Genomic DNA, 22082 nt, shown 5'->3' with positions numbered 1-22082 from the left:
CAGTTCCTCACCTGTGCACATGGTGAGAAACGCCCACATTGACGACTGCCCCGCGGCTCGCTACAACATCGCCTCACGAAGCCGCCTCGGGTGCTGTGATTATTTAAAAATGCCCTTTGCTCAACGAGCTTTGGACCCATAACACCACAGCCAGTGCTTGCTTTCTTTCTCAGGATGTACCAAACTGTAGATTTTGCCACACGTAATATTGTAGCAATTTCTCGGATGGATTTTTTTCTCTTTTCGCAGCTTAAGGATGGCTTCTTTCACCTGCATGGAGAGCTCCTATGGCCGCATGTTGTCTGTTCACAGCAAAATCTTCCACATGCAATCGCCACACCTCAAATCAACTCCAGGCCTTTTATCTGCTTAATTGATAAGACATAACGACAGTCTTGCCCACACCTGCCCATGAAATAGCCTTTGAGTCAATTGTCCAATTACTTTTGAGCCCCTGAAATGAAGGGATTGTGTTAAAAAAATACTTTAGTTGCCTCACATTTTTATGCAATCTTTGTTCAACCCACTGAATTAAAGCTGAAAGTCTGCACTTCAACTGCATCTGAGTTGTTTCATTTAAAATTCATTGTGGTAATGTACAGAACCAAAATTAGCAAAAAGTTGTCTCTGTCCAAATATTTATGAATCTAACTGTATTTCTATCTATCGTAATATTGTGACAATTAGGGTGCGCTGTCGCTCCCTTGACCAAGATGCCAGACACCAGGCACAAAATATTGACTTTATTCAAACTGCACAGTGCACAAAGCGCCCTCTTCTCCACAGTACTCAATCAATAACACAATACTAATCAATAAACAATTCTCCACTCCAAGATGCGTTGCCACCCTTCCACCCAGCTCAGCTCGCCATCTGGGGATTTCCCTTAGTCCTTTATAGTCCCTGACCCGGAATTGTTTCCCATCCTTCAGTCCATGATTCCTTATCACTTCTGGCTCAGATAAAAAGTCCTCTTCTTCATCCTGGAAGTACGTCACTTCCGCTGTTGCTTTGCCTATGACACACTTCTGGGTTATAGGGCACATGTGACTCTCTATGCCTCCCTGCAGCATCCTCTGTTGCCCCCTGGGGTATCCAGCAGGTTTGTAGGGGAAAACTTCATAGTCCATGATTCCCTGCTGGTATCCGGGGCGACACCATGCTGCAAGGAGAGCTCCATCTGGCGGCCTGGGGGTATTGGCCGGGATGACAAGCCGGCCATAGGCCACACTATATATATCTATCTATATGTATAAAATGTGTGTGCATTAGTTTTATTTTTTTTTTTGTGTTAGAGAAATAGTGAAAACTACTGTTATTATTTAAGCCTTGTTTCAGATAGCGACATTACAGAAAAATACTAAACAATATGACAGCTTGTAACTGTGAGAAGCATTTTATTTTCTTTTATGCAATAAGTGTTATGGATAAATATTTTTGCACCCCAGAAATAACACTAAGAACACGAGTTCCAGGTGCAAACAAATGATTTATTGTACAAATACATATGTTATAGTGGTTTCTTTGTTAAATACAGTAAAGCCTTGTCTCTTTGTCTCTTTACATCTCCACCCTCACCCACACTGACTCACCGAGTGAGAAAGAATGGCTTTCTTTATACCGGACCCAGGAGTACTTCAGGTGCTACTGCACTGCAGCCAGGAAGCAATTCTCTAAAATTAGGAAACCTGCTCTGCACAGCTCCCTCTTCAGGCACCCATGAGACCCTGTGGGTGTGTATATGGGAGACCCACCTGACAGACTGGGAGAGAACATGGCCTGGGTGGTGGCTTTCTTCCATTACCAAGGTGTCCCAACCGGGATGCCAGCCAAGCTTTGTCTTCAATGGCAAAATATATAAAACTGTTTTACTTTATTGTTCACCTTATAGTTTTTCCTATATTTATGGTACTTGGCCCCTTATCTGTATATCTTAAGATAAAAAATTATAATGAAGGAAACTACTTGCATGATGGTATATGCTTACCGGACAATGAGAGGATTATTGACTGTTTAGTTGGACAGTAAAATTTCAAGAGTGTAGGTTCACTTTTCACCACTAAGTCAGCGTTTATACCCAACAACTTTATCTGCCTGGTCTTTCATTATAGACCAATCGAAATAATAATGCTGTTAAATGTAAAGTTCACTAGTATATTGTTCACTAAAAATATACTCTATATAGTCAGGTTAAAGGTGATTGTCATTTTCACCCAGTAATAAACTACTTTTTCAGACCACTTCATTAATGATCTGTACTTAAAAATTTTAGAGCTGAAGGAAGAAGTAATCTACTATGATACTTGTGAGAACCCCGAAGAACTGGTAGTGGCTCAGCAGGGAGGAATGCGAATGGACGCCACTTCACCTGAAATGAAGTGCTTATGTCGCCGTCTTCAGCAGCTGGAAACCAAGAGAGGCAAAATATGTGCAAAGAGGGCCTACCTAAGAAATAAAAAGGTATCATTTCTATTCCTCACTTCAGTGACAATGTAAAGTAATTTAATAGTTAAATTGTTGCTTCTTAAAAAAAGAATCTTGAATTAGGTAAAAGTGTTAATCAGTTTTCTCATTTTTGATTCTGAATCTTTCATGGCATCAATATATATATTTTTTATTTATACATTTTAGGACCAATGCATGGAGGCAGAACAGCAAAAACAAAAGCAAACACTTGAAAGCATTGCACGATTTCAACAGCATCACAGTATTCAAATGGTGAGATATAAAAGCATCAAACAGATTACACATATTTCACATTCTAGCCTGTTCACCTTGATTGTGCTTTTTCTTAGAAAAGAAATCAACAAAAGGAAGAGGACGTAAAGAAGAAACAGTGGGTAGACCAAGAACGGCAAAGAACACTGCAGAGATTAAAAGCTTTCAGAGGGGTGATTGTGAATTTTCTTTTATTCATTATTACATTATAATGTTTAGTCATGACAATGTTTGTTTAGTGATATAGGAACGAGCAGCTTCTCAAGAAGTAAATACCAAGCATATTTTGAACTCTTGTCTGTATATACCTCGAGATGCCAGATAATAAAGCACACTCATCTAGTAGTGGGCTGCACCTCCTTCGACCCTAAGAATGTTAAGAACTCGTCTAGGTATGGAATCTATACAAGATTCTGAATACATTGTTCAGGAGTGATGTCCATGTGGTTATTATTGTGTTGTGCAGTCTTTCTGTGCATAGTCCTTTCCACTTCATGCCAAAGATGCTCTATAGCAGTGCTATTCAATTACAAATTTAACTAGGCCATACTTTATTCAGCGGTTGGTAAGCAGGAGGTAATAAATTTTAAACCAACACAAATGAATATACAGAAAATCAAGTAATGTTTATTTATTGTTTCCCTTTTAAACTTGGTCACATCTGACACAGGCATATCAAAAAGTACACCTGGCGTGGTACAACTGGCAATCTGTGAATAGCTGTACCCTAAGATTGATTGGAGATCTGAATTTTAAAGATACTTTAAATATACTGATGCTGTTTGGATAGACTTAGACTCCCTTTGACTCTGTGAGGGTGAGGAAATGGAGTTGAGTCTTGTCAATTTTTTTTATAAATGGCAGATGGAAATTAAAACTTAACTAAATATTTTATACATAGACTTTCGTAACAAGAAGGATTTTTGCTACTGATATTTTTTGTAGGTAAAGACTTATTTCTAAATCTTCTAATATGTCTTTCCATTTGTGTTCATTGTGTACACTCAACTGATGTTTCTAAATTTTTCAAAAGAGTCGATACATTTCCTCAGTAGCTTTCCTAAAAATTTTTTTTTTTTTGGCATTTTTTTCATCATTGTTGCTCTCAAGGTTTGCTGTTAAGGTTGCATTCACTGCTTTCAACACAATTGGTAACAAAGCAAGAACAAGATCCAGTACTGGGTGCAGTGGAAGTCCATCGCATGTCACCTTCACACAGATGCTCACCCACATAAGGCTAATTTAGAATGGCTAGTAAACGTAAACTTGTTTTTGGGCTGTGACTGGAAATCAAAAAGCATAAAGACTCCACACTGTGTATAGTGGTTTGAGTCCAGTCTCTTGCTACTGAGATCAGCAGCTGTAACTGTTTACTGTTTACTGTACAAAGGTGTTTTTTTATATATACTGTGTATGTATGTATGTATGAAAATATAAAAGCGTGGTTGATTGTAATTAGTATTTTAATATTTTTTCCCCTTAGAAATGTCCAGCACAGTTAGTATTAAAAGGGCCTTCTTCCCAAACATCTGCAAGAAATACATCCTCTACATTGCCATGTCAGCCGATGTCTTTCTTCAGTTTAAGCAGTACTGCACAGAAAGCCAATGCCAGAATGTCCAAACCACAGAAGAAGACAAATCAGAAGAAGCAGAATGACATCCCGGTACACATCTTTGTCACACCAAATCAACTTCCACAGTCTGAAAATGTGGAAGGGTCAAGGAACTGTGGTTCTCCTCCTCCTCTGCCACCTCCCCCACCCCCTCCGCCGCCTCCTCCACTTCCACCTCCACCTCCACCACCACCCCCTCCAGCATTGCTTGGTGCACCTGCGTTTTTGGGTTCTGCTGAAAAAGATGCACCACTGCCACTAATTTGTGAAAATGAAAAACAAGATTCAACAAAAAATGCTTTGAAGCAAAACATAGGTAAGGCATAAATCAAAGCTTTACCTGAAAATTTTTTACTGCTTACATTTTTTTCCTTACAGCTTCATTCTAGTATTATGTTAAAATTTGTACTAATGGACTAGAAAGGTCAAGCAGCTTTGACAAAAGTACATTACAGTTTGAGGAAACATGAATAATTGATTATAATTACTATACAGCATATAATATGACAAAGGTATTCATGAAAAATCTGCATTTAGTGTACATTTTATTAAGTTCTGAGCCTTCAAAAGAGTCTCTAATTTCAACACAATTATTGCATCAAATAAAAGCTGTACATCTGGATGTTTTAAAAAATTGTTCCCTCTGAAACACTAGGAGGATGTACTTTGGATTCAGAAGGTATTCAGACCCATTCACTTTCTGCACCTTATATTTAATTTTAAATGGATACATTTGCCATTTTTGCCCAGCAGTCTGTAAAAAGTAAAAACATGTTTTCAGAGCAGTTGCCAAATTTATTAAAAATCAAAAACTGAAATGTCTCATTCATGCAAGTGCAAGTATTTAGACCCTTTGCTCTGGAACTCAAATTATTCTCTTAAGATTTGTCTAAAACTTACAGTTTGTCTGTGTCGAACTGAATTTATTGGACATAGTTTAGAAAAGCACATGCGTGCCTGTGTTTTGAAAGTTCTATGATTCACAGTGTATGTCAGGATCAAAACCAAGCCATGAAGTTCAAGGAACACTCTGTAGAACACTGCAATAAAATTGTTGTGAGGCATCAATCAGGGCATGGGGATAAAACTATATGTAAAGATTTAAGCATTCCCAGAAGCACTGCTGCCTCTGTAATTGTGAAATGGAAAAAGTTTGGAATCGCTAGGACAACTCCTAGAGTTGGCTGCCCAGCCAAAGTAAATAGCCAGGCAAGAATGGCTTTGGTCAGGGAGGTGACCAGGCTCACTTTAAGAGTGCTTCAGATGCCCTCTTGAGATGGGAGACCCAGTTGGAAGGTTCTCCGTGTAAATCCATCAACTGGGCATTTGTGCTAGACTTGCTAGATGGAAGCTTGTAGTTGGTCAAACGGCATTTAAAGGACTTTAAGAGCGAGGGGCAAAACATTTCTGGTCTAATGTGACAATAATGGAATTATTTGGGCAGAACCCAAAGCACTATGTCTGACAAAGACCAGGCACAGCTCATCACCTGCCTAATACCATCCCTACAGTGAAGTATGGAGATTGCAGCATCATGCTTTGAAGGCGCTTGCAGGGACAAAGACAGATCCAAACTGAAGAAAGGATGAATGCAGCCTAATACAGAGAGGGCATTGAATAAAACCTGCTCCAGAGTGAACATGACCTCAGACTGGGGCAACCGTGTCCCTTAAGCATAAAAGTGACCTGAAACATTTGGAAAAGTCAAGGGGCAAGTCTCTAACTGTCATTGAGTGTCCCAGCCAAATCCCGGAGTTAAACCCCCTAGAACATGTGTAGAGAAGCCTGAAGATGGCAGTTTATAGATACTTCCCATACTGTCATATGGAGCCTGAGAGGATCTGCCAGGAAAAATGGGGTAAACTGTACAAAACCAGGTGTGTAAAGCTTATAGAAATCTGCATAAGAAGACTTAAAACTGTAATTGCTGCTAAAGAGACTTCATGCTTCTATGAGTAAAAGATTTCAGTTTTTGATTTAAATTATTGCAGATCCCTCTGGAAACCTTTTTTTTACTTTGTCATTATGGGATTTTAAATGCAGATTTATCCATGTATAATCTACAACACAGTAAAGTGGGCAGAAAATGAATTGATCTGAATACTTTCTATATTCATTGTACACACCACAGTTTACAGCAGTGCAAGTAATAATAATGTGTCATGTACAGGTCAGTCGTGTTAAGCTATTTTTTCCAAAATGCTTCAATAGAGGCTTTACTGTGAACAGAACTTCTTTTACTTTTTGGAACCGATACAACAATTGTGAAAACTGTTGTAGTAATCGAAACAATATCATATGTTTGCACTGTTTTAGCAATTGGAACAGTATCATATATGTGCCTACAGGGAAGAGAAGGAGGTTCTGAACCCAGTTATCAACCAATATATCTGTCTGAGCTGTGATCGAGATGGATCTTCAGACTTTCTCCCATTTAGCTTTGAATATGTGTCATTTTGATCCCGCACAGAGCTGAACTTTTCCCCACCTTCAATCCTGCTGTGTAACATTGTGACACTGTTCAATGAGTGAGCTTGATTTAGTGCAATGAATGAATCTCTCCCTTTAGCCCTAGCAGCTGGTATTGCAATTACCTAAACAACTTGATTTTGTTTAGCCTATGTGGTTTGTTTGCTTGTGTGTACCATTTGCAGTTGGCTATAAACACAATTTCAAGCCAAATCTCCGTTACAGTATTGCAGTTAATGGTATATGTCTTGGCCAAGCTGTAATATGCATCCGGGCATTTATCGAATACAGAATTGGCACCCGCTAATTGCCTTGCTTTATTTTCTGTACATTTATTTACTGGAAAGTCAAAGTTCTGTCCCACTTATGTCTACTCTGTGTGGCATAAGAAGAAAAAGCACAGGACAGAAATCAAATATGAGTACATCAGGTATGTATGTGCATGCAAGACATTACATACATGCTTATATGCACAAGATTGACAGAACTTTGATTTACTCTCTTAGTGCACTTTTCCACTTACAGTATGGTGGGGAATCAGTGGGGAAATGAAAAAACTATTGCTTTGTTTTGTGGATTTCCCATGTTAAAGCAATTTGAGTATAGAACTCCTATGATAAGGACATCAGCCTAACGATTAGTCTTTTAAAACTGACATGTATGAAAACCATGTCCTTCACTAGTGAAGATATACAACACTGGGCAAAGCGCCTCTGCTGTGAATTTGCCATTCCTAGTGAATGTTTGTTTGTTATGCAGTGTAGAATAGTTTAAGGGAAACACAATACCCCTTCTATTTTCCAAAAATCATCCCAGGTATTCACAGAGGCCATGCTATTTGATACAATTTGGTCTGTAACCAGCAAATAAAGAATGTAGCTTATTATATTGGTAAGGGGCTATGTAAAATATTTTAAACTCTTTCTTTTTTTCTCTTTGCATTTTGAATTGAAGCTTTACCATAAAGCCCTTTAAATCTCAAGATCAAGTGACAAAATTACAAAAGACTTAATTGTCTTTAAGATTATCTAGTTTTACCTGCTCTGCACTGTTTTTCATAGCTAGAAATTGTTATTCCAAACTGGCATCCCCTCTGTTTTTTTAATTTGCCTGCCAGCGACATTGAACACCTTGGTGAATACATATTTTGGTTGAGTTGGGTGTTATGGTGTAACTATTGGCAGCTTGAACACTTTGCTGAGTATATAACTCAAACGTGAACACTTTGCTGAGTATATAACTCAAACGTGACCTGAAGCACTGGTGCAGGTTGAGTCCACTTACTGACAGTAGGCATTGGAGGGGCGGAAACCATATTGGCCGTTTCTATATGATAGCATCTGACCCTGTTAAACTTTAAGTTTGTTATATATGTCCTAGGGTCTTCTCCCCAACTGTAAATTAAAGGAATAATTCTCCCAAAAATGATACTTTATGTGTTACTTAACCCATATAGTTTGATGGTGGCCATGAAAAAAATCTCATGTTGTGGAGAAAGGACATAACAATTTCTGATACAAAAGAACCTAATGGGGACAGAAACTGGACAACAGCAAACAATATAAAAATTGTCAATGAAAAATGTTTATTTTGTTAGTATTGTATATTTCACCTGTCAAATCATTTAGTTGTATGCTCGGAATGTGTAAAGTGCATGTATTCTTGCTAAGATATTATTAGATAACTTCAAAAATTAAAGTACTTCACAAACAGAGGAAGCCTCTTCACACAGAATTGCAATTTTCAATTGAAGACCTGGTTCTCACCCCTCACTGGTCAAGAGTCCTGTTTTCAATTCAAACGTGCCCATTTGTGAAGGGGCTGCCTGTGGCTTGGTATGTAGATTACTCAACACAAGAAACATTAAAATTTTTTTCATGGATGTTTTCATATGATTGCTTTTGTCCAGCCTTGGTCACCATCGTGTCCAGTTCTGTCAAACTTAGTTATGACCTTTCTTCACAAAGATCTCCATGTTTATGCTACTAGGTTGCCATTCTGCCAGTAGGTCAGTTAAGTCTCCCTCCCGCACTAAAGTCAGTAATTCTGTTTTCATTGCATTTCAAACCTAAAGCCTTGTCACTCATATCTTTGTGTAATTTAGGCCAGGACCATCCAAAGAATTTTGCAACGCAAATTTGATAAACTTAACAAATACTGAAATAAATTATATTTTATCTAGATTTAAAGACCTTTTATCAGCAACCATACCTTTTTAAGTTGCATCCATTTGTATAAACTTAGGGTTTTTTTTCCATTTCAAATAGAAGTAGATTTTTAAAATTTTGATTTGAACTCTTTGACCCAGGAATCCTTGAAGATCTCTCCCTGCTGCCAATGTTAGATGCCTTCATGATGGTTTTGTTGCCTGAGGTAAAAAGTAAAAACTGTTTATTATTTTTTTTTTTTTTTTTTGTCTCTGTAGGTTCTATGGATGAGGTTTTAGCATCTTTAAAGCGAGGCGAGATCCTCCTACGCAAGGTTGAACGAGCAAGTCAGGGAGTTGAGAACACGCCTGTGGATGTTAGAGATAGCATCTTGTCGGCTATCAGACAAGGAGTGAAACTGAAAAAGGTGGGCCAGTTGCCTTGCACTGATGTTAATAGAGAGCCTGTGAATGATCTGGAGCGCAGCATCAGAGAAGCAATGCAGCGGATGAAAAAAGTGTCCACAGATTCAGATGATGAAGACCGAGCAGAGTGCCCGTCGGCAGAGTGGGACAACTAGGAAGTGACCTGTTTCAAAGTGAAATGATGGTTTGAAAAAGAGGGTAAAATGATTTGAATTTGTGTTTAAGCGTCTTTACCTTCATTTGGAGAAGTTCCATTTGTTTAACCTGTAGTCTTTAATCATGTGGATAACACCATAGTTCAAAATGTCCCTTCCTGATTCATAAGGGCACACTATGGGATGGAAAATCCTTCATAACATAGTATGATACAGTTATGTTAATGATGGATGACATTTATTACAGTAAATGGCAGTACTGTTGTATTTTAAGTTGGGTGGGTATAGCATTGCACATCCAATGCCATTTAAAAAATCCTTAACTTTAAGAAACCTAAAGAATTGTTTGCACTGTTGGCTTTTTCCATGCACTTTTTCTTTTTTCCACTTATTTTGCTGGTGGAAAGAAAAAAACAACATACAAAGACCCTCAATTGATCTTAAGATATATAAAAGTGCCTCTTTGCTCTTTTTAACGTTTTTATTTAAACTAAATTATGCACAAATTTTGTTTCTCATTTGTTTACAGTATAAACTTCAGTTAAAAACACGGTTTTGTTTTTCATTAGCTAAATAAACTGGGTCTGAACAACAACATGTAAAACATAAGTGGTTACATTTATAATGGTTAAAAGTTATAAAACTTTTGTTATGTATGAGTCCTATTTGTATTTTGAGAAGAAATGTGCTAGTAGGGGCTGAGAATCTCTTTGACTGGAAGCCATCAGAATTTCAAATGCATATGGCACATTCGTTTAAAAATTTACTTTGAAGTAATTTATGAGTGAATTGTAGAAAGAGCACTTAATGCAGTGAATTGATTGTAAATGGTTTCCAAAAGTAGAAACTGATTATTTAAGAATGGAAAACTTGTTACAGCTAAGTTGCCATTTGCCTTAAGTACACTTGGAGTTTTACGTCAAAATATTACTGTGGATTTGTGGACTGCCTTGGGTTTGTATTCTGATTATAACTTCTGTCGTAAAGGTGTAAGATGGAAAAAATATTTCAAAAATGTAACATCTGTCAAGCAGCCTTCCTTAAAATGTTGCCATCTTGTGATCACATCACTAATCAGTTCTTCCTGTTGGAGAGCAATAAAAATGTTTTAACATGTCATATGTTAATATGTATTTTTAACATTTCTGCACTGTAAGTCTTTTTTCATACTATATAATGAACAGTAGTCATTCATCAGTAGTGTTGTTTAACTAGAATGCTAGAATAACCTTGTGTTGAGACGGCGATAAAGAAGACCAAAATGTTTGACTTGTACTGCTATTCCCTCAGTTAGTGGCAGTGAAAAACTTAAGACCTCCCAATGAAGTATTCCTTATTATTTGAAGACCTGGATTGGGTCCCCACACAGTCTTTTCTGCTCATGACTTAATGGGTTTAATTCTTTGGCTCTGTCAGAGTAGGGCATGTCCAATAAGTTCTGGGATTCACTTGGTTCCTGTAATCTGCCCAGATTCAAGTGTGTTATGTCTTTCTTGTAGCATGATGACCAGAGTTGCCCACAATAGATTGAACTTTATTTGTCCATGGGAAAACTTGGCTTTTTGCATGTATGAATGCGTGTGTGTGTGTGTTTTAAAATTTCATTTGGGAAATTCACCAGTTATAGATTCCCAGGCAACGCTGGGTACTCCTGCTAGTATGTGTATGTATGTGTGTGTGTGTGTGTGTATATATATATATATATATATATATATATATATATATATATATATATATATATATATATATATATATATATATATATATATATATATATATATATATATATATATATATATATATATATATATATATATATATATATATATATATCATACATACACACACACATACACATACTAGCAGGAGTACCCAGCGTTGCCTGGGAATCTATAACTGGTGAATTTCCCAAATGAAAGAAATAGAACAAACAGTTTTCTGATTCATATTTTATTGTAAATTCCTTTACTTTAGATTGTCTCTGTTGAGGCGCCTTTGAAATAGACTTTTCTCTGGCATCTGAAGTGGACTGTGGAATTGTACATCTTTTTTTTCGGTGGCATGGGTATATTCTCGTAAAGCAGGCGATTTATAATGTTACATGGTATTACGTATGGAATACGCACCACAGTGAGATGAATTTACTTTACAGTAATCCCTCCTCGATCGCGGGGGTTGCGTTCCAGACCCCCCCGCGATAGGTGAAAATCCGCGAAGTAGAAACCATATGTTTCTATGGTTATTTTTATATATTTTAAGCCCTTATAAACTCTCCCACTGCTTATAAATATTCCCCAGAGTTATACAGCATAATCCCTTTGTATTCTCTTAGATATTAGGTAAGATTCATTGAAATTATGTATATAAACACACTGTTTATATACAGTAAAACCTAAATATTATTTTAAAGATATTGAGTGTGTCCGATATCACATGTTACAGCCATTTACGATAGACATGCCACCAGCAATAAATACGTACAATGCAAGAAAAATAGTATACAGTAAATGTGTGTGTACAGTGACACTAAACGTACGTACATGTACTAAGTACTGTAAGTAGAAAATTAATTATGGTTACTCACCAACAATGACACGATGACTTGTCCGATAACAATGAGTTTTATTTTACTGCACAACAAAGGAGAGCGTTACAGCCCTTAAAGGAGCCACTTCAGGCGATTGTGTAGCACTGCCGTTGTTCTTCTTCTGGCAGTCTTCAATCCAAATCCCTAAAGCAGATTTTATCCAGACTACTGCCTTATTACATCCACTTACAACTTGTTTTGCACCCTGGTTAAAAGGACACTGCGGCCGTAGATCTTATATTCCTTTCCTACTTTTTAAATAAAAAGAATCGTAGCCTTCAATAAATCCAAAACGTTTACCTTTTCGGAAATCGTTAACATCTTCTGTTTGCGCTTGGGCACGGCCCTGAAGCAGTAGCAGATCGTTTTGGAGCCATAATGAAGGGCTTGACTATGCACAAAGATAAACACAAAAGAGCACAACTCTTTACACAGCGAAACACGTTGATGCTGAATGAGCGAGACGAGACTTCCTGGTTAACACTGCATTCAGCAAGCAGGAACTTAACTGCGTGCTCTGATTGGTTAGCTTCTCAGTCATCCGCCAATAGCGTCCCTTGTATGAAATCAACTGGGCAAACCAACTGAGGAAGCATGTACAGGAAGTAAAGACACATTGTCCGCAGAACCCGCGAAGCAGCGAAAAATCCGCGTTATATTTTTAGTTATGCTTTCATATAAAATCCGCGATAGAGTGAAGCCGCGAAAGTCGAAGCGAGGGATTACTGTATTTACGCTACGTTGGAAAGTGAGCAAATCATAGACATATATAGATAGACGCCGCATTCACTGTTACCCAGTCGACACGATACGTCCACGCATCCGCCCTATTGCGAGTGGTAAAATGGTAAAAATGTCATTTAAAATAATACAGGTATACGTGGAAACCGGGTTTTCTGATGGAAAAAACAATAACGTTTAAAACAGTATCGTTTACATACAACAGATTTTGGTGAATTGTATAAATGTAATTATTTATATTTATTTATACACTAATAAAGGAAATTATTAAATACTACTAATAATAATAATTTATTATTAAATAATTCCTTCCATATAAGTAACATTTCGCGGACTGCCTTCGTCCTCCGAAACATTTCTAGACTTCGTCCTGTTCTTACGCAACACAGTACTGAGGTATTGATTAATGCCCAAGTCACCTCACGTATAGATTACTGTAATGCTATTCTATCTGGCATCCCACAAAAACATGTACATCGCTTACAACTTCTTCAAAATTCTGCTGCCAGGATAATAACGTGATGGTCTAAATCCACTGAACATATTACACCAATTCTCACTGTGGCTCCCTGTTAACTACAGAATACATTACAAAATACCGCTCTTAAAATTTAAAGCTCTCCAGTTTTGAGTCGAAGTATTGACGCGAACACCATACATCGTCACACATACGGGGTATTGACGCGAACACCACACATACGGATACTATCAAATTATATATAAGGATTATATAAATTATATAGACATTTTAAAAAGAACATAGTTCTGACCTGGCAGTCCCACTCACAATGATGCATTATACGGGCATATTGCTGTTGGTATGAAGGAGCCCCAGTAGTGTTTCCTGACCCACTTCTGCTGAATAATTCATTGACTGAAAGTTCCAGAGTGCATCCCAAAACTGAACCTGCCCTTTTTAACGACCTTGTTGATTCAGTGGTCCTCTCTTAAAGTGAAGTTATCAGCCCAGACACCATAGCATAAAAAAAATCACAGTGGTCATCACAGAGTTGTAGAAGATCTGAAAGGTGTCACTACCGACATTCAAGAAACTGCAGATACAGTCATTATAGTGCATTTTATAATCAGAATGAGTCCTTCTGCAGCAAAGATCAAAGACGTAGTACATAAAATAATTCATCTTCTTAGTAAACTTGAGCTTCATATGGAACATCAAAGTAGTAGCATTGGTAGCACTGCTGCCTTGCTACAATGAGACTGGGGTTCAAATATCAAGTGCTTCCTGTGTGGTATTTGCATATTCCTCCTTTCTGCGTGGGTTTCTTCAATGTGCTCCTGTTTCCTCCCACAGTCAGAAGACCTGTGGATTCCATGTACTGGCATTACTAAAGTGGCCCAAGTATCTGTAGATCCTGTGATGGACGAGTGCCCTGTCTAGGGGATTGTCTTTGCCTTCTGCCCAGTGCTTACTGGAATAGCCTGCTGCTCCCCCATAATCTTTTTCTGGTTAAGTAGTTTTGAAAGATGGAAAGATTGTCTGTGTACTTGAATTTGTTAGAAGCCCTGTGAGAAAGTTGGAGACCAGGTATAAAGGAATACATTGGATGATAAAACTAAAAATGACCATTTTGACATAAAAAAACTGCAACAAAGAGAAGAGTCTCTGCATTAGGCTTTAAGAGAACATCCATAATTGGAAAGTAAACCACGCTAAACAATATTCGGTCAATTTGACTAGTTCTGCCTACACTTAAATGCAAGTCTTTTGTGGTATCCCTCAAAAAATTGTGATCTTAAAGAAACCTGGAAGATGGTGTTAAAATCACTTGCAAAAGAGGACAACCTTACAACAAAAGATGTAAAGCTATTATTGGGGCAAACTGTGTCTCTACAGAATACTAAAGTGAGTATGTGGAACAGCATTAAACAAACTTTCATTTCATTTTTTCCAACAATTTATTTTGGTGAAATAGTTGCGCTTTTTTTTTTTTTTTTTTTTATTATATATAAAAAGACAACTTCTGAGCCAGAGTATTGAATTTCATGGATTGTTCTTGGAGCATATTCTTGTATTTCATCAAAGATCTTAAGTGTGGCGATACTGCACTTTTCCCAGATCAGGGAAATAAATGGGATTGTCCTGATATGTAAAGCCGGATTGTGAAAGATGAGCAAGTTGCTATGATATCTTGAATGTTAGATTATTTTTTGAAGGTTTTTTTTTTTCTTTCTGTGTTGGCTGTGTCACTAAGGATCTTACTGGTATCTGGAAGGTTGCTGGTTCAAATCCCATTACTGGCAAAAAGGATTCTACTCCATTGGGCCCTTGAGTCAAGGCTCTTAACCTGAAAATTGCTCCAGGGGTGCCGTACAATGGCTAACCTTTGTGTTTTGACAACCTCAAAATATTATTAATATAACTGGACTGATCAGTTCACCTAGCTTCGACTACCAGGTGGTTCTCTCGTCTTTCCTCCCACATGGTCTTTTTTTGGAGAGAGCCAATGGCATGATCTCTTCTCAGGATTGAAAATGACAGAGAGTGATTGTGACTTTGCAGGGCTGATTTATCCAGTTCTAATGGTTCTTGATATGCCTCATGCAAAAAATGGGAGTGTGTAACTCCCAGTGTCTCAGCTCGTGCAGATTCCAGCCCATGCTGGAAATTCCAGGCTATGCCGAACTGTTAAAGGCCTTTCATTTCAGCCCACCTGTATTCCCCCAGGCTAGCAGAACAGACAGTTTCACCTGTAGGAAATACAACAATTGGTTTCTAATGTATTTTTTTTCTTTTTCTAAGTACATATTTTTTGTCATAATATGGTTACACCATTCTCGTGACCGTATGTGTGTGTCTTTAGATATCCAAGTTTTCCAAGTTAAGATTTAAAGAGTTTAGATTTTGATAATCAATAGTATTGACGTTTTGGTTAGATTTTCTGGCTCATTCCAAAGTTTCCTCTCCTGGTCACCCTAATTATTTTTGTTCACCTTGGCTAGTACAAGGCACAAGATAATGGAGTACAAATATCAGCAAAAGCCTAAATGATTTTCTACCTTGTGTATAAGAGACAATTGGGTCCAGTTTGAGCGAATGCAATTTCAGTTTTGGAGAAAAAAAAAAAAGGATTTAAGAGAAGCTTGGTGAACTTCAGTATTCAGCTAAGATGCAGGGATACTTGAGGGTTCCAACTTAGATCTGAGCGTTAATTCCCAGTGGTGAAGTTCTAAATCTGTTAAGGCACTCCTGCTGTCTGACTAATCATGGAGCAAGGTTGAATGTTGTTTTGGCGTTTTTTTTTTTTGGCCATCCCAGAGGAATCGAGATAACAGAGACCAGAATTTAGTCAGTGTGGGAAGCAGGACCATGGCAGTTTTGAGGGGCAATGTTCATTTTAATTTTGGGCAACCAGAACCGAAAGGATAGAGGCATAGATAACCAAGAGGCAAGAAAGATCTTTGTAGTTTAGTAATTTGCGTTTATAAATTGATGAGGCAGTGTTAAGTAGGGAAGTTGTATAATTAATACTCAGATTTTTGATAGACTTTGAAAGCAGGACCGGAAGAGTTCACCATAATTTTAACGATGAACGCTATGTAGTGTCTATTTCTGTCATCTGGTCTAGTCAGTTTGACACCCAGAAATGCAATGCACCCCTCCAAGGGTCAGATCTGTAATGATGGCTCAGGGTGTTTGTCGGTTTGCCAGCATCCTATGAGACTTTTGCCTGCTCAGGCTTCGTCGCCAACAGGTCTCCATTGTAAAGCTCTTCGAATGGAGTCTCGTGTTGTGATGAGTTCTTCATGGCCAGAGGACTTAATATTTTCTAGGAGGCCTGCAGTCGTAACTGGTCTGAATTCAGTAAACAACCCTGGCTTTGCACAGAGCGTCTTCCTTTTTCATCAGACTGGAAGATTTAGGCAATGATTTACAGGATCCAGATGACACCTGCAAAATGTTTTTGGTGAGTAGGAAAGAATTTCTAATTCAAACTATAATACACTGGGGGAAATAAATACTGAATGCATCAACATTTTATTTCATTAAATATGTTTCCAATGAGGCTGTTTACGTGAAATTCTCACCAGGCATTGGTATTATCTCGAGAAATCCACAGAATGGAGTGAAGCAAAATAACATCCAACGAGTGGTAGTTCTGTGGAAGGAAATGCCTTGTTAATGAGAGAGGACTGAGTAGAACGGACAGACTGGTGTGAGTTGACAGAAAGGGCACAGCAATTTAGATAACCACTCTGTACAAAGTGGATGACCTTGAGGTAAATGGGCTACACCAGCAGAATATCGCCTTGGGTTCCACGCCTGTCAGCCAAGAACCGAAAGCTGAGGCTGCAGTGGGCACAGGCTCACTGAGACTAGACAGTTGAAGATTTGAATAACGTAGCCTGGTCTGATAAATCTTGGTTTCTGATGGCACAGATGGCAGGGTCAGAATTTGGCACCACCAGTATGAATCCATGAACCCGTCCCCCCTTGTGTCAGCAGTGCAGGGAATGTTTTCTTGACACACTTTTGATCCAGTAGTACCAGTCAGAGCCAGAGAGGATCTGCTAGGAAGAAGGGGATAAACACCTCAAGTCCATGTGTGCAAAGCTTATAGACCTTTACCCAAGAAATCTTGAAGCTGGAATTGCTGCCAGAGGGGCTTCTACAAACTACCAAATTAAGGGTCTGAATACTATGAATGAGAGACTTCAGTTTTTGACTTTTAATAAATCTGCACACCTTGCTGAAAACATATTCACTTTGCTATTATGAGTTATCCAGTGTAGATTGATAGACAAAATGGCAAGTGTATCCATTAGAGAAGAAGTCTACAACACAAAGTATGCAGAAAGCGAAGCACTGTGAATATGCACTGAACCCACTGCACTGACACAGCCAAGTGGCCATCTCGATGACATCGGGTATAAATAAGGTAAGAACTAACTCTGGATGGAGTGTCAGTTGATCTCAAGGTGCTCTTGGGGAGGAGGCCCTTGGGAAGACCCAGGACATGCTGGAGGGACTATGTCTCCCGGCTGGCCTGGGAACGCCTTGGGATTCTCCCGAAAGAGCTAGAAGAAGTGGCCGGGGAGAGGGAAGGCTGGGCCTCTCTGTTCAAGCTGCTGCCCCCGCGACCCGACCTCGGATAAGTGGAAGAGGATGGATGGAAGGAAAACCAACATAATCAGAGGTAGATTTTGTGCTGAGGTGTTATAATTTATTTAGTATAATAAAATATCTCGCCATGTCTTTGGACATTGGTAATTAGGAAATAATAATGAGGAAACAAATTGGAAGGAAATCTGCAGCTCATTTTGTCAAACTGAGCCTCTTCATTTTTTGGGTCTCTGTTGCACTCTTGTTGCTTTTCTTTTTTCTAAGAACTCCGAATGGTTATTCATTATAGCCTATTAAGGTGTAGTCTGGCCCAAAGTGCAGACTTCAGAGTTTTGTGCTATGTTTGTCTTGAATTTCTCCGCTCTTTGAGATCATTTCCTTTATATAGAACAAAACATAACAACAAACTAGGTTACCGGTGAAAGCGATAAAGCAAATGAATATCTACTGATGTGTCACACATTGTGTTCTAAACACCCCCATAAGGCACTAATGGCCCAATTTACGGAGGTGCGCATTTGCAACCGTATTCTGCCTTTGGGCGATAGGAGGGACATGTCTGAAAAAGGGCTGCGAGATCACAGATCAAACCACCAGAGCAAACAAAAATCCCAGCAACCATGGTTGTCATGGAAACGGAATTGCTCACTGGTGGTAGTCTACAGTAACAACTCTGCAACACGTTAATTATATTTTAACCCACCCACTCAACACACTGACAGATGAGCTGGCTTGACACAGTTCTCTGGCAGGCTCCCTAATAACACGCATAAGAAAAATTATTTTTGTTTCTCCATGCAAAAAAATTGTGCAGATTATGTATGTAACACGTTTTCTGACTTGGGGAGTCTGTCATGGTGCAAAAAAAAAAATAAAAAATATATATATATATAATCTTGCTGGTCAGTGTATTTGACTGAGACCTTGATTCCACAGGTTCATTCCTTGATGACTTTAGACCACGTTTCAGTATAGTGGTGATTATAGGAACTTCACTGTTGACATCCAATCCTGCTTTTTCTATGACCTGCTATTTCATTCATGTGTATGATAGAAGCTTGTGTAGTTAAGTAGTTCCAAAGATCAGAGCATTAGCCAGTCCTTCATCCTGCAACCCAATGACATGTTGTGCTCATTTTTAATTCCAGATAGTCTCTGTAAGGAATGTGTCCATATGAGTCCTGTGATGGATTGGCATCAGGTCCAGGGTTGGGTCCTTCTATGAACGAGTGCTGCCAGGCTCCAGCTCCCCACATCTCTGAACTGGATTATGTAGGTATCAGAATTTTATGTTTTCTTATTAATTAATGGTTAATTGTTTGTAAGCAGTAGGGTGATTGTACCGTGTTAGTCATTGATTATATCTTGCCTGAGCTGTCTCAAAAGCTGGCATATTGTAATCTTTTTAGTTTGCCAATAAAAGGTGTCATTTTACTTGACTTGGTTAATTGTTATCTAATCATATAGTGGTATGCCTTCTGATGGACTAACACCCCGACTAGAGTTGGTTCTTGATGTGCCAAAAAATGTAAAAAAAAAATAATACAGTGCCTATAAAATGTATTCACCCCCTTGGACCTTTTTACGTTTTATTGTTGTACAACATTGAATCACAATAGACTTAATTTAGTTGGGCTTTTTTAACACTGATCAACAGAAAAAAGACTCTCTTAAATGTCAAAGTGAAAACCAATCTGTGCATAGAGGTCTCAATTAATTACAAATCTACTGACCGGCCACAGCATTAACACCAATGACAGGTGAATGACATTGATTATCAAGTGAGTATTTGGTAGTTCTTTTTGTCTTTCTCGGTCAGCTTTGCACATCTCCACGCTGCCATTTTTCCTCAATCTTCTTTCCAAACCGCCTAAGCTCTGTCATTTTGCATGGGGATTGTAAACTCAAAGCCTTTTTTTAAGTCTAGTTACAAATTGTCACTTGAATTGCCATCTGAACTCTGACTCGTCCACATCAGGACATTAACATTGCTGTTTTGAAGCCATTCCTCTGTAGCTTTGACTTTATTCTTGGGGTTAAAATTTCCTGAGAGCTCCATCTCTTTGACTGACTGAAGACAGGAAAATTTCCCAGGTAACTATATTGACTAGCCCTGTGATAGACTGGCATCCCATCCCATCCTATACTGGATCCTATCTGTTGGTGCCGCATTAGACATTAACTACCTGTGACCCTGTACTGGAAAAGGTGGGCTCATAAAATTGGTTAGTGGATAAATGTTTATATATTTTACAATTAAACGGGTGAACTCCAAACAAGAACAGCATCTCTAATGAGCATCTCTTATGCTGGCACTTCTGCCAACTTCTGGGTAAAGAAGATAAATGTACCATCATTCTGTGTGAGAGTCTGACTGTGCAGACCAAGTGCCAGTTAATAAATGAGCAGATCAATGAATGACAACATCTAGTAGACATTTAGTGCAGTCAGAGACCCCTTTAAGAGGGACCATCCTCGAGTCCTTTTATTAAGGAGTGAAATGATTAAACTTTTAATTACTTACTTATATTCAAACACACAGGAGAATGCAAGGAATTATTGGGCCCTTGCGATCGTCATAATGTAAGGCCCACAGGGGTGCATTTGGGTTTATGGAGTGTGCTGCGTAGATGCTGATTGAGCGTCTGAATTACATTTGTCTGAAGCAGTCAGAATGAGTGCGAGAGGGGAGAGAGGAAGTGCCGCCGGAAGATTGCCACCGAGCACCTGCAGCACATCTGGGTGATTATAAAAGGGACCGCCTCCCTGGTTGGAGCAAAAATCTGCAGCAGCATCCGTGGGTCCCCAGGACCGAGTGTGCTATCAGGTCTTGTTCAGAAAGCGGACGCAACATGAGATGGCCTTCCCCTCACCCAAACACTAACCTTAAGGTCAATAAAATAGGTCCCTGATGTTAAGTCACTGTTTTAGGGCTAAAATGATAACGGAAATGTGAAACCTACTTCTATTCCTAATCTTAATTATTATGAAACAACCAAGTGGCGTCTGCTTTCTGAACAAGAGCCGTGCTAACTACTGTATTGTGCTTTATAAGCGTGCTTCAGGATTTATTCTTCATATCAATTAGGCAACACCCAACCTCTGTGCTCTTAAATGACTTCCCCAGCCACTAGAGGCCTTAGAGGAGAGCTCTGTCCAACTTTATTGCAGATAATAACAACTTTTACTTTTATTCAATGACTTCTTGCACTGCTCCTGTTTGCTTTTGTCCCTTGTAATTAATTTGCATGTGTAGAGCATTCAGATACAGCTTCCTGTCTACGTGTGATCCACTTTTAAAACCATCTTGACATCCACCGGGAGAGTTCTGTGCCTGCTAAAGGCAATCTTGCAGTTCCATGTGGCCCAGGACGCACACTGTTTCCGCTGCTGTTCTTTAAGGTGAAGGGTTTGTGTCAGACTACCAACCAAACACATAGGGTGCTAGTATTTATATACAGTATATCCACTTCCAGCACTGATTTGCATTTACTTTAGCATTTGTAGAATTTCCGCATTTGACTTGTATGACCAACATTATAAAATACAGGAAATTATACGGTAAAATCAAGCCCCGACTTATCCGCGGGAGAACTTAAACACGAGTATATACAGAAAATCACTTGGTTCTGTAATATTTCTGATACACCCAATTTACTGGTGGTACTATAACTGAGGCCCCGTGTCCTTTGGAATTTCCCAGGGCGAAGCCGGGTAACACAGCTACTACAGTATATAGATAGATTTTTCCATGGCTGACCCTCCCAAATCTTTGACTGAGAATATTATTTCTGTAGTTGACTCGGCCTCGATGGGCAGATAGATTTAAGTGGCCATCTCTAACAAGCCCTTTCTTGAATAATTCCTTTAGCCTCTAAAAAGGTGATGTGCTGTCAGATTTATGTGAAATTTTTGTTTTCATCTCAATACCTTTTTGTGTACCATAAGTTTGGGCGAAGAAAATTTCACACAGAAATGGGCTGGCTGCCTATTAACTATTGAGCTGTTTTTGAGTGCTGCCCCTCTCTAGACACGGCGTCGCAATCAGGCATTACTGACGTAAGTGGTTAAAGAGCGAGCTGTCTGTGGGCTTCACACATGTGGAAGAATGAAAAGCTGTATACGAGAGGTCTTGTTGTTTT

General features: G+C 38.7%; 1 protein-coding gene across 1 annotated transcript in view; it reads left to right on the top strand.

Moving 5' to 3' along the window:
- Window positions 1-10669, top strand: part of LOC120541307 (WASP homolog-associated protein with actin, membranes and microtubules) — a 39565-nt gene extending 28896 nt beyond the window's left edge. The window contains exons 6-10 of the mRNA XM_039772801.1: window positions 2273-2460; window positions 2632-2718; window positions 2796-2891; window positions 4202-4649; window positions 9228-10669. Of these exons, the coding sequence (XP_039628735.1) occupies window positions 2273-2460; window positions 2632-2718; window positions 2796-2891; window positions 4202-4649; window positions 9228-9529 (1121 nt within the window). The 3' untranslated portion in view covers window positions 9530-10669. The remainder of the gene's footprint in view (window positions 1-2272; window positions 2461-2631; window positions 2719-2795; window positions 2892-4201; window positions 4650-9227) is intronic.
- Window positions 10670-22082: the final 11413 nt, after the last annotated feature.

Source organism: Polypterus senegalus, chromosome 12 (genome assembly GCF_016835505.1).
Source record: "Polypterus senegalus isolate Bchr_013 chromosome 12, ASM1683550v1, whole genome shotgun sequence".
NCBI lineage: Eukaryota > Metazoa > Chordata > Cladistia > Polypteriformes > Polypteridae > Polypterus > Polypterus senegalus.
This window is presented reverse-complemented; position numbering and strand designations above follow the sequence as displayed.